The sequence below is a fragment of the Haliaeetus albicilla genome, chromosome 1 (genome assembly GCF_947461875.1).
Source record: "Haliaeetus albicilla chromosome 1, bHalAlb1.1, whole genome shotgun sequence".
Lineage (NCBI taxonomy): Eukaryota > Metazoa > Chordata > Aves > Accipitriformes > Accipitridae > Haliaeetus > Haliaeetus albicilla.
In genome coordinates this window covers 6,591,174-6,608,294 of record NC_091483.1, presented here as the reverse complement: position 1 = coordinate 6,608,294, position 17,121 = coordinate 6,591,174, and the positions used below count along the sequence as shown (strand labels likewise).

Below are 17,121 nucleotides of genomic sequence, written 5' to 3'. Positions count from 1 at the left end.
AAGTAAACAGATATGTTTAACTTTCTTCTTCAGTATATTGCTGGTGACAGTTACAAGTTATTTTGAGGTGCATGTCTACTCCTGGGGAAGACAGTAATTTCATGCTGAAAACCAGCATGAGGATTAGCAGCTCAGGAGGCAGAGCTTGGTACTAGTTTTTAGAAACTGTATTTAGTGTTTCTCTTTACCTTTCCTTTACTACCAGCCATAAGTTAGAGGCATTTGCCAGGGTACAAATGACTGCTTGGGAGACCTGATCTTTTTTTTTTTTATCTTTGTATGATTTTAAGAATAAGCAAACAGACAAGGGTCATTTTGCCCTTGGAGGTACAGTACTTGACTTGTAGGCTATATATATGCAGAAATTAAAATGTCACTTGGATTTGCAGTTAGATACATTTTTTTGTGTGTTTTCTGCACAAGTTTGATATGTGAGAAATTGTGTATTTGCACATAGGGCGACTGTGGGTCTCCTTTAGACAATTTTTGACAAGGTTGATTTGACTTCAGAGTAGGAAATTGAGCTTGGTTCTGAAACTTACTTGTGATTTTCTGAAGAAATTAATTTACGCATTAGCTGCAGTGACTAGTATGCTTTTGCTTTAAAAAACAGTGCATGTGTGGTAAATACATCTATCAGTATAATTCAATTAACTGTGTTATGCCAGATGGACTAGAAGTGTGGTATGTCTGTACAAAGAGGTGGTCCTTTTCCGTCAAAACAAAAAAATAGCAGTTTCCAGAAGTGTATACTTATTTTTGTTAAGGAGTCCATATTTATTTGAAGTGTAAATCATTAGTCCAATTGCATTGTGTGAGAAGTGTAGCCTTCTAACTGCTTGGTGTAGTCCTCAATTACATTGAACTTTAAGCCAGTTTTTAAAAAAGGACCTTCAGAGGAATGAAACTTAGCCTACATTTTCTAGAGATACTAGAGCTTGGCTGTCTTAAACTTTTTTATTATGAGTAATACTACATAATTTTCTGTCAAGGCTTTAGCAGCATGACTCATTGCAGCTGAAGTGCAAGCAGGGCCTCTTTTGTGTTGAGACGACTAGGTTAAACACTTAATTGAGTATTTGAAGGAGAGGCATGTTTTCAATGCAAATTGTTTTTGTATTGTAAAACTACATCAGAAAGGGTTTTTTTTTTCCTTTCTTTTCAAAGACAATAGTTATCAGTGGGAAGGTAAAAGAACAAAATTCCTTTGATAAAAGTTAGCACAAAAGAAAATTAAATATAGATTTACTTTGAACTTTAATTTTGATGGTAAAACTTGTCTGTAACATCCCTGGCAGCATGGTTACAATCTGCACTTAGGACTTGCAGATTGTTTTACAAAAATGCTAGCAGAGTTTTAATGTCAGATTAGAACACTTAACTAATGCTTTCTAGATTACTGTGATTTCATCATTTGCACCTTTTTTTATCCCTAGATGTTGACATATCACTTCTTGTTTCTTTCAACAAAATGAAAAAGTTGACTACTGATGGAAAATTGATAGCTCGAGCAGTTAAAAGTTCATCTGTTGTAGAGGTATTTAATATTTCACTCTTTTGTATTTGCTGATGCTGGAATAACTATGATAGTGGTACTGAAGTAGGCAATAATCTTACAGAAAATGCTTGTTCATTTCTTGTTACTTTCAGTTGGATTTAGAAGGAACTAGAATTAGAAGGCGCCAACCACTGGGTGAAGAACCAAAGGATGTGGATAGTCGTACAGTCTATGTGGTAAGGTTGTACTTGTACATGCCTTGTGTCTGGCAGAGTGCTTTATTTCTAACTGTGGAGACTCTTAAACTTCCTTGCTGTTAATTCTTTAAGAGTGCAAAACCCACTGTGCGTTGTCTATGACAATCTTAATTGCGTAGTATTATTTACTGTATTAAGAACAACAAAAGCAACATAAAGCATTCATGTAGCTTTACCAGAATTAGCAGGTAGATTTTCTTGTGAGAACATCATGGATTTAGACAGGAAATGTTTACATGAAGTATAAAACCTAATAGAATTTGACTGTCGTCTTTTTTTTTCTTTTTTTCTCCAAAAGAAAAGGACTGTGAGGAGGGAAATGCAGTATCAGTGTACTGAACTTGCAATGCTAAGGCCCATAGAATGGGGTCAATGTACATGTTTAATGCAGTATATATTTTTTGTATCGGGAATGTATCTGTGCAGCAATATTCTTGCTAACACAGGGCAGGTGGTTGTCTACTGTTGCTTATACAGTGTACATAAGGGAAATAAATTGTGACCATGGCAAGAAAGGGGTTAATTTGGTACACCAATTTCTTGTACCAACTGAAATCATTTTAATGCTGAGCAAAGAGCTGCTTCACCTGCTTGTAAGAAAAGGTGCACTTTCTCATTTAGCCATTACTGCTTTCACTGGGCTTTTCTAGTTAATGCCATCAGTGGAGCAACACTGGTACCAAGAAATACTTACAAATTGCATTAATGTAGTCAAAGCATTAGAATAATGACTTTATTAATTTTATCAAACAGGATGTGGCTGAGTTTGCAAGATCATCAGGGGTACTTTCTAGAATACAATATGTTTACAAAATTTGTTACTGCAAGTGCCTCTGGTTTTGTAACTCACAAACATCATTCTTCTAAAAGCAAAATGTACCTAAATGAGCTGGTCTTATTTTTAGGGGGCTTTAAAAAAAAAATCCTCCTAATAGCGCACTATCCTGTGGCTATGTTGATACTGCCATGATTAGTTAATTAAATGAAAATAGCTTGTGCTGCTGGAAAAACTCCTAATTTCAACATGATATTTCAGATGTGTCAGAGTGAAACAGTTATTATCATATTGTTGAGCCACTTAAGTGGTAGCGTAGAAAGAGATGTGATGGTTGAACTGTCACTTAAAATCCTGTGCAATTTTTTAAATAGAACTGAAGCCAGTGTGGAATTCCCTTTGTCTCTAAAGAAAGCTTTTCATGACTATTGTCAATTTAGGTATATACCTGTACCTGTTAGCAGCTTGAATTAGTAATTTTAAGCAGGCACCAAGCTTTCTGTGATAAACATAAGTAATAATCATGCCCAAAATGCCAACCCATCCAGATAGAGAGAAGCTGGATTACTCTGATCATTACGTGCTTTAACAAAAGCCCAGGAAAGTTTATTAGTTGGTTGTTGGGTTTTTTTTGAAGTACAAGGTGCCAATCCTACTATTTCCCTAACATGATTACAGGGACTACTTAGAATTTCTCAAATACTTTGTCTATATAATTTTTGGGAAAGATACTCCAAATTTAATGAGCTACATAGTCTATACATAGCTTAAGTACATACCTAAACGGTTTTTAATTTTAAGCTTTTCTGTAAGACCAAAACAGGTAACTGGAGTGTTTTATAAGTTACTGAATTCATAGAGATCTTATTTAGAGAATATGTAGCAACCCATTACCTTCTCTTACTCCTACCAAAAAGGGTGGGTTTCTTCCTTTTTAAAGACTTGTATATGAGGTACCTGCTATATATACTGCAATTACAGAAATGTTAAGTCACGTTAAATGACTGGTATGTAGCAATGGGGGGGAGCAGAAGTAGTCAAGGTGTTGGTAAGTTTTGTTTCGATCTGGAGTAGGTGAAAGAAAGATTTTGATACTGGTTTAATAAAAAAGTCACAGTTAAAGCCTCCACTTGAAGGATTGTCTTCAACAGTAGTATGTTTTCTGAATTTATGCAGGAAGTCGAAGCTTCATTTCTGAACTAAGAATTGAGACCTTAAGATGTTTTTCTTTAGGGAATAGTAACTTCATTATTTTTTTTACAATCTCATTTAATTTAGGGGAAGTTTTGATTGAATTTCTCTGAAATAATCTTATGGTTAATGACCTTTTTTAATATGTTTTAACATAAGCTATGCTTTGACATATACTCATCCCATAATACTTTTAAAGCTTCAAATAACTGGCTTTTCAGCTTTATACCAAACTGTAATGAAACCTTTTCCTTAGCCAGGCAGAGTTCCTGCAAAAATAATTTTCTGGCTGAATGTGATAATGTTTTCCTACAAGGAAAACCTTTTAGTGCAGTAACTTGCCATGAAGAAAATGAAGTATTGCTGGCTCTGTTGTTGTTGAGGCATGAATTTGAGAGTAGGGTTTTTGATGGTGTTCAGTTGGGTCTATTTAGAAATTGATTACAATAGGATTTCTCTTTGATTCGTGAAGGGAAATATTTAGGAACTGAGACATGTCTGCAAGCTGCTAAAATGTGTTGCTATATTAAGGATTATATAGAAATGAAAATCAGACAGTTGTATCATCCAAGGAGCTGGCTGAAAGTTTCTGCTGCATCTGACCAAGTAGACTGTAAGTGCTAACTACTAATTTTTAAAATGTCATCTGCCAGCAGGAATTTATCAGTTTGAGAAGCGACGCTTTACTGACCCACAAGGATTCTTTGTGATACCTGGATTACTAACAATTTAAAAAAAAAAATAAAAATCCTTCTGCTTTGCAGTGGATAGGTTGAGACAATGCAGAATTGTATTGCTTGAAGGTCTTAAATGTACAAAGATATTTAAGGTTGCAAAGATGCAGCTGTAGGTGAGGTCTTGGTACCTGTCACAGGAAGAAAAATATCTGCGTTAAATATATAATGTATTTGTTATAGGTATATGGATGATTAGACATCCATTTTCAGATCACTGGTTTTACTACCTGAATACTAAGACCTCTGAAGAAGAATACTTACTGAAATTAAAAAAGTTTCTCAACGTTGTCATGTGAAATTTAAATATATTTTGTTGTGTCAAGTTTATAATTAGAAGATATAGTAAACTATCTGATACAATGGTAATACAGTATAGAGAAAATTCCTTTTTTTTTTTTTTTTAGGAGCTGCTTCCCAAAAATGTCAATCACAGTTGGATTGAGCGGGTGTTTGGGAAGTGTGGTAATGTAGTTTACATCAGTATACCCCGATATAAAACTACTGGTGATCCAAAGGGATTTGCCTTTGTTGAATTTGAAACTAAAGAGCAAGCAGAGAAAGCTATTGAGGTGAGTAATGGTGGTGTCCCACAAATAGGGTCCATTTACGCGGTGTGCAAGCCAATAACACACAGAGTTGAGGTATTTTGAAATTAATTTCATTGATGTGCAGGAATGGGTGCCCGTCCCAAGACAGCACACCCTTGTCTCAAAAATTCTCACGTTTATACACTTAACTGATATGTATTCATTGTTATTTTCCCTAATGATTGGTTCTTTCTTCACCCCTCATGTAAATTAGCGTGCGGACTCTTTTTCCTTCATTGTCTTGAGTAGGTGGTCATTGAGTTGGTGGTCACGATCTCCCCCCGGAGTAATTACCTTTTACCGACTTCTTCTCTAATAATGGCAGTTCAGAGCAGTTTTTCAAGATTTGTTGACCAGACCACAATCCATTACCTTTTCTGACATAAACATAAAGCCTCATTGTCTCTTAGTTAGTTCCTAAACCCTAATTCATGTCTAGTTGTTGTTTCCCTATTTTAAATATTAACTGATGCAGGCTGTACACAGGTCTTTAGCAGCTCCCTGGTTACCCCAATTGTATTATACATATTAATTGGTAACAAGGGTGCTTCTGATCTGTTAACATTCTTCCTGATTGTCACTTTGCCATATGGATGGTGTAGTCTTGCCTAGTTCATCTACTGAATCTTAGAGAAATTCCTAAAATACCATAATTTAAAAACTTAACATAGCAGGGGTTATGTTCCTGTCTCCTGCCCCCAGACCTCCCATCAATTCCATGATTCTTTGAAAGTGTAATATTGTTAACCTGGAGACTTAGAAGCATAGCGGATATTTTTTGGAATAATTTGGTTGGCTGCTCTTGCCATCTTTTACAGAACTAGAGATCCCTGTGTAACAGTAAAATGGCTATTAAATTTCATCAGACAAGCAGGGTCATACCTAATTTTCTGTATTTAAATGTGATTTGAAAGTTTAAAAACATGTATTTATGTTTCAATATCATAATGGTAACATGCATAAAGATATCACAGTAATAATGTGAAATCAAGCAAGCTCTGCGTTTAAAAAGCAAACCCCAACAACAACAAAACCCCACAAAACTACCACACCACTGACAGTACTCACAGAGCAATGTATACCTCTGGAGTCATGAAGGACTACATTTTTCTTGAATGAATATAGGACTGCTAGTTTTAACTTGGATGGAGATTTGTTAAAAAAGAAAATAGGATTTTTTAGTAATGGTTTGTGGATTTTAATTTTTTTTTCAAGTTTTTGAATAATCCTCCAGAAGAAGCGCCACGGAAACCTGGGATTTTCCCCAAAACAGTAAAGAATAAGCCTGTTCCTGCGCTGAATACAAGTAACAGCAGTGTAGTAGGTAAGTGTTATTCAGGAAACAAAATGTTTTGTGCCTCAACTTCTGAAGAGAGAACCCTGAAATGCTCTGTTACAGCAGTCTAATCTCATGTTTCTTAAAAACTTTATAGAAATAAAAATGCATGTTGCTATTTGTTTGTTGGCCAATGTAGGCTTAAGAATAAAAGTGTAAAACTAAAATATGGTAAATTTCTGCCTTTTTTCTTTCTTGCTTGATAAAGAACTTATTTTCTTTTTTCCTCTGTTGCCAGCTACCACCATTAGTCATTGTTAGGCTGGCAGAGCAGCTTTCAGGCTGTACAATAAATTGTTATCTAAGCATTTATCATTAGCAAAAGACAAATTTGGCACAGATTGTTTAAAAAATATTTAGTATTGAAGGGAAAGATACAGACATAAGAGCAAAATTAAACATTAGTGCTGTTCAGATGAGTTTGTGATCATCTGACATATTTCACTGCAAACCTTATGGTATTCTTCTCTCTGCTGAAACTTTCTGTGAGGGAACTGTGAAAACAGTGGATTTTCGCCTTTCTTCCTCTTTGGAACTCTTGCTATTTGAGCAAAGCAGTCTATAGGGTAATGAACTTCTTAGAGCATATTTATAATTCCACTAACATGATTCATAATTACTCGTAAAAACCTGGAGGATATTGCTGAGAAAAGAATCCTGAATTCACAGTTGAGCATGTTTCCAATAAATACTATTTACTATAACTTACAAAGCAACCTAGCAGGATTATGTTACAACTTTGATCACTGATACATTTTTCTTTGTTTCTGATGATGTAATACAATTTCCCAGACTTCAGATATCTTCCTGTCTTTTTCATAAGCATAATGATGAATCATATGTTATATTTCTCACTATTATCACTAATTCTTTGTTATACCAGTAATTGTTAGGGGAAAAAGAAATCAAAGAAAAAAAATGCTTTTTAAACCATGCTTTAAACCCACTTAAGATACTCTCTGCTACTTCATACTGCATTCTGCCTGTGACAACTTTGAAGCAAGTAGACAGTATTGAAAATAAAACTTTTTTTTTTCAGTTTGGTTAACATTCTTCAATTTAGTAGGCAAATAGTTGTTCATTACATTAATAGTGTGACAGATGCATTGGGCTGAGTATCTCCTTTTATTCTCAGCATACAAATCAGCAGTCTTTTTTTTTTATTTTCTTGTCTGTCTTGTTTGGCCTGGAAGGAGGAAGGTCTCTCTTCTCAAAGACAAGTAAGGGATGATATAACAAAATGTGCATTTGTTAAAGAGAAGCAAAGAAGTCTAGCTCCTTTCTTTTTAATTTGAGAGTGAGTACTTCAGGAATCCTGTAGGCAAGCTGCCCTTGCGACCCAGAGGTCTTTTTCACTTTGTGAGACTGAGAGTTGTAGCTGTGTTTTTTTCTTTTCTGCTGAAAATGCCTAGGAAGAACTTTGGGACAATGTATTGCATGTCTCCTGTAGTTAGAGATGGTAGAGCCGGGCATTTCATTTAGCATCCCAGATTATCATGGCATGCACTATCGTGCTTGTTTACTTAGGTCAGTTAATCTAATCTAGTTTTTAATCATTGGCAGTTTTAAATATTGTATTTTTAATACAGAAGAGAAGAAAAAGAAGAAAAAAAAGAAATCCAAAATCAAGAAAGAGAGCCATGTACAGGCAGCTGTAGAGACAAAGGAACCAAACATGAACACTACAACAGAGCAAGTACCCAAGTCAAAAAGACATAGGACTTCATCGGAGTGTTCAGAAATGGAGGGAACTGAGACTCACAGGCATCCCTCAAAGAGAGAGAAAAGAAAATGGGACAGAACAGAAAGCTCAGAGGTACCTTGGGAAAGCAGGCCAGGGAAGAGAAAAAGAACGAGCTCTGGAGATGGTGAGGCATCAACTCCAAAAGTAAAGAAAAGTGTTCAAAAGGATGACATTCATCCTGTAAAAGAGGAAACAACAGAAGCTCCGAAGGATTCCAATGGTAAAGTTTCTTGCATGTTGTCTTAGTATTTTCAAGATTTATATGCATGAATGAAATCAAATGGCAGATATGTCTCTTATAGATTACAAATTACAGGCTTAGTAATGAGGGAGATGTCTAGAGAAGGAGAAAAGCTTGAGTTAAAGAAAGTGCATTCTTTGCAGTTGAAGTGGTATTTGTAGTGGCCTAAGTAAATTGGAATCTTAATATGCTAGAGGGTCACAATCAAGTGAGGAAAGTGATATGGTAATAAAAGGGGGGTTGCAAAGAACATGGCTGGAAAGCAACAAGAAATGTAACAAGTGTATGCATTAGTATGCATTTTGGAGGCTAATAGGTTTATTACTTGGATTAAAGATATTTGAGTGAAACTTTGAAGTGCTGGTGGAAGACCGAGACACTGAATTTCTGTCTTTGAAAGACTGAAAACTTAACTGTTATGCCTTGAGTCGGTAGGTAAAAAATGGTTGATATGGTGGAGGCATAACAAGGTCAGTTTAGGAATATGTGGTGTTCCCTGCAGTTAAATTTAAACCTGGTAATGAGTCATTCTGAGGAGATAAGGTACATGGAGAATAGGAAAGAACTTTCAACACTGAAGCAGGTAAATCTCATCAGAAGTAAAAATAGTTCACAAAGAAGTTAATATCAATAGAACTTTACTGAAGTGAAGTATGGATTACGCAGTCAGCCTAGGCAAATGGTGACAGTATAGGAATCTAGATAAGTAAGATTAAAATACAAAAGAAAAAGCCGATGATCCTGGTTTCTTATGTGAGATAAGGAGAAAAAAAAAAAGCAATAGCTGGGATTAAAAGCTGCATCGAAACCACATTTGGATTGACAAGAATCCATGATTAGACTAAACTCAGGTAGCTGAGAAAGTGGACTAGAAATAGGTGGTAGGCTGATTTTTGTGAAAGGGTTTTTATTCAGTTGAATCAAAGATCCAGTGTTCACTAAACTATTCTTGATAACACGAGTAAATAATACTATGACATTTTATGGAACTGTTAATTCAGGCTGTATTAACCTATCTTTTTAAGCACCTGTCAATGTTAGAACTAAACACTTTTCTTTTGGACTTTTTAATGTAGACATTTCTGCAGAAGATGACAAAGATAAAAAAGACACATCCCTTTCAAAATCTAAAAGGAAACATAAGAAAAAACACAAAGAAAGACACAAAATGGGGGAAGAAGTCATTCCACTCAGAGTACTCTCCAAGTAGGTTATGAAACTGATCTCTGTGTGAGTAGCTTATGGTACCTGGTGGATGGGGAGGTATTTATTGTTTGGTATAATGAAGACCACTTTTCACCGAGCTAATTAAATTTTTTTTCTTGGCAGTATTGGGTACTGATGTGGGGTATGTGTGGTGAGGGGCTGGCACAAACAAACTGGCCTTCTTAAAGGGGGTGGCTAAATTAGAAAAGACCCCCCCCCCCCCCCCCCAAAAAAAAAACCCCAACCCCACCCCCACCCCCCCCAAAAAAAAAAAACCAAACCCCAATCAAAACTGATACTGCTGAGTGAGATCCCAGCTTGTTCAGTTTATCCCACCACCTCCTGTCCAGGAGGCTGAGCGGGCTCTCAGCTTCCCTGTTTGTTCACAAAGTATGTGATTTTCAGTTTGCACTGCATCTCTTGGCAGTGCAGTTTTGAATTTATTTAGGGTTTTTGTTGTGTTTCAACTGCAAAGGGCAGTAGGGATGGCCTAATGGCAGCTATTTTTTTAGCTAGCCAACATGTTGCCTTTCTCCAGGCATTTGAACAGTCCTTTTGTATTAATGTTAAGTGTTTTAAGTGTTTTCCTGGAGTATATATATGCAGTTGTATGAATTGTCAAGTTACAGTACACTTGTCAGTCACAAATTTTGCATACTTTATTGCATTTTTATTGTTTTTATTGCTTAACAGGCACAATGATTTTCACAATGTTTCAAGCTTTGGAATATTTTTAATGACCAATTGAATCTTTGTATGTCTGACAGGCCATCACCATTGCTAAAGTGCAATTCCAATTTTAAACAACAGAGTTGCATATTAGCAACAGTATTAGCCTGTAGCTGAGAAGGTTCAGATACCAGAGTTTTTCAAGTCTGCTGTGTGGAGTTCTGTCTCAAATAGTGCCGCCTGTAACAGTAACTGCAAATCCCTGAAGTCAAGCCATTCCAAAACTTTTATCAAAAATATTCATCATGCTTCTGAACTGTTGGGCTATTAGGAGTCACCACAACTAAAACATGGAAGCACTTACTTTTTTAGGCATCCAGCAAGTACCTCCATGTTAAAGTAGAGGGGGTCCTTGCCATCATGATGCAAAATTATGCTTTGTTTTAACACGGAGTACACATATGCATTGCAGATACATTTTTCTGTTTTGGTATGTTTCTATATATTTCTGAAGAGGAAAGTGTTTTCAGTTGAGTAAAAAAGGATTCACCATCACTAAAACATGGAAGCACTTACTATTGAGGAGCAAAGCAAGTACATCCACATTTAAGTTGTGGGGGTCCTTAAGTGTAGACTAAATAGTAACCAAAAAAATAAGCAAAAGCTAAAAAAAAAAAAAGCATGGTATATACAGAGTCCTGCTAATGCAATAATGGACATCCACATATATTATTGTAAGCAGGCTTATTTGAGCTGTAGCGCATTTCTAGAAATGCATTGTTCAACATTAGGATCCACCGCCACTGAAACATGGAAGCACTTACTTTTTTTAGGCAGCAGGTACCTCCATGTTAAAGCGAAGGGAGTCCTGAATTCAAAAATTGCTTCAAATGTTTCAAATATGCAGGCCACTGAAAAAATGTCTTACTCAGCAACACTTAAGCTTTTAGTTCTTGGAGAAGCACGCTTCATCTGCTTACAGCCAAAGGTCTTCGTTTTTCTTTTCCCAGACCTAAAAATCTTGCAACTGAAGTGTAGACAAAATAAATCCGGATGGTATTTCAGTATTGCGATCAGGATTCACCTCTACTAAAACATGGAAGCACTTACTTTTTTTAAATCACAGAAAGCACCTCCATGTTAAAGTAAAAGGGGTCCACAAAAACGGTAGTCATCAACGATGCTTGCCCTCTTCCACTGAAATTCTGAAACTACTGCATCAAATACAGAGATGGAGTTTAAAATTTTAGTTAAGTGTAGCAAGGCGGGGGGTGTGGGGGAGGGAATTTTAAAGGAGCATAAGCATTGCAAATACTTGCCTGACCCATAGCCCATGGTCTTCTCCTCTGAGTCAAGTTAACAAGCACCTCCTTGAGCCTGTATTTATACCATACCTCGCTATGGAATGGTGTTGCCTTTTTATCTCTAAGAATCATTACGTGGGTCTTTTGTTATTTTAATGTCTTTGCTCTGTTGAGAATGTATGATCCTGGGTGAGTCTGGATGCTTTTTTGAAGTATACAGTTGTCAATGTTAACAGCTAAAACCATTACCACAAGATATCCTCCTCTTTAAAAATCCTCTATCAGCTTGTTTGATAGCACAGATTAGGGTAACAATGAGTCGTTCTCACAGTGGCACTATAGGCATTGTGTTTCTGTGGAGCAAAGCTCTAGCTGTTTGCAGAAACATCTCCATGTTAAATGTATGTAAATATATAAATTGCTTCCATGTGGTGGTATTTTTTAACCAAAATGCATTTGAATAGTAAGGAATGTTCTTATCTCAGTAGGTTTTTGGTGAGTTTAACCAGTTGTTGATTTTCCATCAATGATTTTTCTAGAAAATAAATGACTGATTCTTAATGTAGTAACACAGGAGCTGGTTCACTGAGCTAATTCAGTGAATTCAGAGTTCACTGTCTCTGAATTAAGTCTGAATTTAGCCTCTGTGCTCTGTGTAGTTCTAGTAGAAAACACAGTTTACCAAGCTGTTCTATATGCTTTCTGAATATGTAAAACAAATTTGGGAGCCACTCTATTTGAATGATAGCTTGATCTTGTTAGAACTTGCCTGGAATATTAAAAGCTAAAGAAAAATAATAAAGCGTAGATACTGACAAGGCCTAATTTGACCTAAGTGCATGGAGATCTCTGGTCTGCATTGCTCATCAAGTTCAGCTTATCCTCTTTGTAAACTGTTTTGTCTAAAGTTATGACTGAGTTTCTAAACGACATTTTTTTTTTTTACAACTGACATCCTATGCTTGTGTTGCCGCTTATAGGACTGAATGGATGGATTTGAAGCAAGAATATTTGGCCCTTCAAAAAGCCAGTATGGCCTCCTTAAAGAAAACAATGTCTCAAATCAGATCTGAGCCCGTGGGAGAGATGGAAACTGAATCTCGTGTGCAGAAAAAGCCTCAATCTGAAAATGACAAATGTAATCCTGTTTGTGATGGTTTTTTGTCTTGTTTTCTTCATGCTTCTACTACACAAACATAAGTGATTTAAGATACTGGTCCTCCAGAAACACTGCAAAATGGTTTTATTTTCTATAATGCTGGTGCTTTCTCTGAATGTTAAATATTATTAAAAGCAAAACCCCCTCATTTAGGTAGATTATGGACTAAGGGATTTCATAAGTAAAAACCTAACAAGTATTTTCAGCATATTCCAGTAGCACTTCTTAAGCATAAGTATCTTTTTAAGTAATTATAATTATAAAACCCTCAGAGAGGTGAATCAAGAATCAGCTCTTTTGATGATGTAACTTGGGCTTGATTTGCTTAAGCTTCTATACCTGCAGTGATTTACTAAATAATTTCGCTATGTAAGGCATGAAAAAAATGAATTGCAATTGGGTTTTATCAGCTTTATGGTTAAAAGTAGCTTTGTAATTGTGTCCTCTTAGTTAATTTTCTACGTTTTTCAGAGATAGAATTGCTTTTTTTCTCTGGATCCTCTGTACTTCACTAACTTCAATACTGAGATCTCAATGCCTGTCTGCTTATTTTTAATCACTCTAGAACTGAGGGTTCAACTATTAAACTGTAATCCATAGAATATAAAATATTCTTACAAGAAGACCCTGTAGGCTGTAAAAACTTCTCTAAGATTCTTGGAGCTATTCCCCCCCCCCTTTTTTTTTGTTTGCTCACATTGACTTTACCTTGTGAACAGTCTTGATCCTGGATTTAAAAAAAAAAAAAAACCAAACCAAAAGACACTTAATCTGAAGTAGCAGTATTTGATGCCCCTTGTTTCATTTCTTGTGTACATCATGTTGCTTATGTGCTTTCATAGCATCTTTAGTTTGTCAAACCAATAAATGTAAAAATTTTCTTCTTTTTTTTTTTTTTTCTCGTTTTTAAATTGACCAGCCACCAGTGAAGATTCTGCCCCTCCTGCCAAGGCTAACACAATGGGGCCCCAGTTCGTGACTGGAGTAATTGTGAAGATCATTAGCACTGAGCCCCTGCCGGGCAGGAAGCAGATCAAGGTAATGCCTTTGTAACCTCAGGGTAGCTGTTAGCCTTTCCTCTTACAGTGGCCCCCAAATGTTTGAATATGGAATACCACTTAAACAAGTCTTGCTGATTTTTTTTTTTTTTAATTTGTTCGGCCAGTAGCTGTGTACAGATTCTTCTCTAGTACCTGATAATGGCAAATTTTACAACGGCAGAACAGGGTAAAGAGGATGTTTCAAGGCAAAAATTAGCTTTTAGAGTGCTTCAAGCAATGTCAAGTTTATAAGGAAAATAATGACAAAAATGAAGAAGGATGAGTAGTTCTTTCCAGTTTAAAAAGAGAAGTTGAAGACAAAGTGGCTGCAGTGTTCTCTATTTGTCATTGTGCCAGTCATTCTGGCACAATTCAGATCAAGAAGTCTGTAACAGCATGTTGGGCTTTTTACCATTAACGGAAATTTGGGGGCAAAAAAATGCACTCTGCATGAGAAAAGGATTGTCTTTTTTCAGTAAGAAATTCACAATTACAGAAGCTCCAGTTCAGTGAGAGGGACAGCAGTAGATTTAATTCACCCATTTATTTCTTTTTTTTAATTATTCTTTTTCACTGTGCCAAGTACTTTTTTTTTCCCCCACAATTTAAAAAAAAGTTTTTAGGGTAACTTAAATTTTGTTTCACATCATGATATGAAAGTTACACATTTTAAGCAGAGTATTTTCTTTTAAGGAAAATAGCGGTTTCAAGTTGCATCTTTTTGAATGGAAATATTTAAAGTTTTCCGAAGGAAATAACAGGCTTTTTTCAGATCCTGAGTTTTCCATGAATGTGACACAATACATTTTCTTTCACAAATTGCACTTTTGGATGAATAACAGCTGGAAAGAATTTGAACAACTTCAACTCATGTTGGAATAAATATTCAGACCACTTAGGGCAATGAGAGAATGGCTCAAAATGTGAGTTCTGAGAACTTCTCAAACTACCTATATTTGTAACTGAGTAGTCCATTTGAAGTCACTGGCTGCTTGCAAGTGTGTGAAGTTTAGTGTGCGCATAAATCCAAACAAGATGAGGTGTCTCTCTCTGAAAACAAATTGATGATAGGGTTTCAACTTAATCAGTCTTATCAGCCTTGGTATATTTGTAGGCAGTTGTCTTGAGTGCTGGAGACACTGAGACAATGTAGTAGTTGTCACTCTAACATTTGAGGGCCCCTTTGCAGTATACACCTTACTGTGTTAAGTTTGTGTCACAACTTAACTTACTGTGGTCAGGAGGTAAGCTTACTGTTCCTGCAATAGCTGAAAACAAACTTAGTTTGGTATTTCCAGTTATTCTTTTGGTTTAGTTTTAGGGAAGTGTTCCAGGGAAAACTTATGCTTCATGAAAGTTAAGGGGGACAAAATAAGATTGGGGTTGTCTTTGCAGTTATTAATCATGTCTTTGGTTCCCATAATAAGTAGATAGGCAAAATATTTCACAAAATGTTAGCAAACGTATGTCTCCCTAAAAGCCTTATTTAATTGCAGAATACAACTGTAGCTGGAAGAAGCAATAATCTTTAGTGTGCACCAGCACTTCTTGGGGTCAGCAGTGGAAGCTGCAAACTGTACTTGACCCTTACTGGATTCTTTTGGCCATACTAGTTGCTTTTATGAAAGGTGTAACTCTTCGGCAAAACCTTGCTTTGCCTGTGTTTCTGGACTGTCCTAGCTACAGCAAACACTGCCACAAAGCAATGCATCTAGGGTTTTTTTCCTTAATAAACTTCCAGAATTGATCTGTATTTCTGATTTTGTGGCAGGCTTAATTACTTCCACACACTGGAAAGGTCTTTGCAGAGTAGTTGTAATATTATTTTGATGATTTTATTTATTTTTCACTTCACTACTTCCATATTTTGCTATTAAGGTGCTTAGCAGAGATCATAACATTTGCCGACTGCGGTAAACTGGGTCGTTGTAGTTTTCCAGGTAAGCATGACTTTGGGATATCAGAATGAAGACTGGAAAGTAGCTTTGGTTGGCTCTTAAATGGTCTCAACAGCATTGGCACTTACCTTTTGTTTTAAGGCTGTCCTTGGTAGTGGAGGGTTAAAAGCAGTGTGTAATTCTTCAATAGAAACATCTTACTTGAGCTGCCCTGCTGTGAACTAAATTGACTAGGAATGTGCAGTCTTAGTTAATTTCCCTAACAGCAGGTATTACAAGTGAAGTACTTCATAGTACTTCATCTGAAAAAGCATGTGTGACTCTTCTCCCTTCAGCTGTCAGTGAAAATTTTCAGGCAGAGGTCACTTCATAAACATAGGAAGGGTTGGTTTATTACTGCTCATCTCTCAATCTGCCATGAATGAGCTTGCTTTTATGTATTTCATGCATAGAATGAAGTTAGATATTTTGCTGTTGGACTGACATATATCAATGTTAGAGTACACAAATAATTTTTCTTTTTTAAAAAATTCCATAGAGACACAGCATTGAAATAAATGACTAATTACTGATGCTCCATTAGTACAACTATTCTTATGCAACAAAATAACATCTTCGGCAATTACTGCTTTAAATTGTTCTCGGAGCACAGGATGAGAGATAAATAGATGTGGTTGGCTCATAAATCAGAATTCAGTTATAATCCTTTTAGGAAAATATATTAATTCAGAATTATTTGACAGTAAATTAATTGATTAAACGAAAAAGTTCAGTTATTGCCTTGTACTTCATGACCTTTTTGAAAATGTCAGTCATCTACAAATGGTCAAAAAGTCAATCTTTTTATATTCTTTTTTTAAAGTGTAGTTTATGGTCTGTTCTCTTGTTTGCTTTGATAGGATGCTTTGGCAGTGCTGGCGGATGTTGCTTATGTTGACATGCTGCAGGGAGACACAGAATGTCATGTCCGTTTTAAAACTCCCGAGGATGCACAGATTGTTGTGAAATCATACAAAGAAATACAGATGAAAAACAACTGGAAATTCGAAGTTCTCACTGGTAAGACTTCTTTTTTTTAATGGTAGTACAGGAGAAGACTTGAGTAGTGTGAAAAGGATTGTATGGCATGATATCTTTATGGATATATTTAGATATCTTTGTAGCTGGGGAAAAGACCGCACTTGTTTTTTTTTCCCTGTGATTCTTCTTATTTTGCTATTATAATGAAATTATTAAAACAGTAAGGGTTTTTATGCCATTGTTCAGAGCAAAATAACGATTTTGCTTCCTTTTATCAACTTAAATCTGTTATTTTGAGACTGATTTATTTACATCACTTTTAGTGGCAATGGACTGTAGAACTTAATTTACATTTCAGCTTTATGAATATAACATTCTGATGATGCAAAATAATTTTAAATGAAGATTTTCGTGAAATTACTGAACTTGTGTGAAATAACAGGACAAGGATCTAACAGC

The 17,121-nt window shown here is 35.8% G+C and overlaps 1 protein-coding gene across 4 annotated transcripts in view; it reads left to right on the top strand.

Annotated features, from left to right (window-relative positions):
- Positions 1–17,121, top strand: part of LARP7 (La ribonucleoprotein 7, transcriptional regulator) — a 68,506-nt gene that overhangs the window by 32,361 nt on the left and 19,024 nt on the right. For all 4 annotated transcript variants that reach the window (XR_011322109.1, XM_069770222.1, XM_069770020.1 and 1 more), the window contains exons 3-11: positions 1,437–1,537; positions 1,651–1,734; positions 4,863–5,027; positions 6,261–6,369; positions 7,971–8,345; positions 9,443–9,572; positions 12,526–12,683; positions 13,624–13,742; positions 16,542–16,701. Coding sequence is in view for 3 of the 4 variants with exons in the window: in XM_069770222.1 (XP_069626323.1) it covers positions 1,437–1,537; positions 1,651–1,734; positions 4,863–5,027; positions 6,261–6,369; positions 7,971–8,345; positions 9,443–9,572; positions 12,526–12,683; positions 13,624–13,742; positions 16,542–16,701 (1,401 nt within the window). In the remaining variant the exon portion in view is untranslated. The remainder of the gene's footprint in view (positions 1–1,436; positions 1,538–1,650; positions 1,735–4,862; positions 5,028–6,260; positions 6,370–7,970; positions 8,346–9,442; positions 9,573–12,525; positions 12,684–13,623; positions 13,743–16,541; positions 16,702–17,121) is intronic.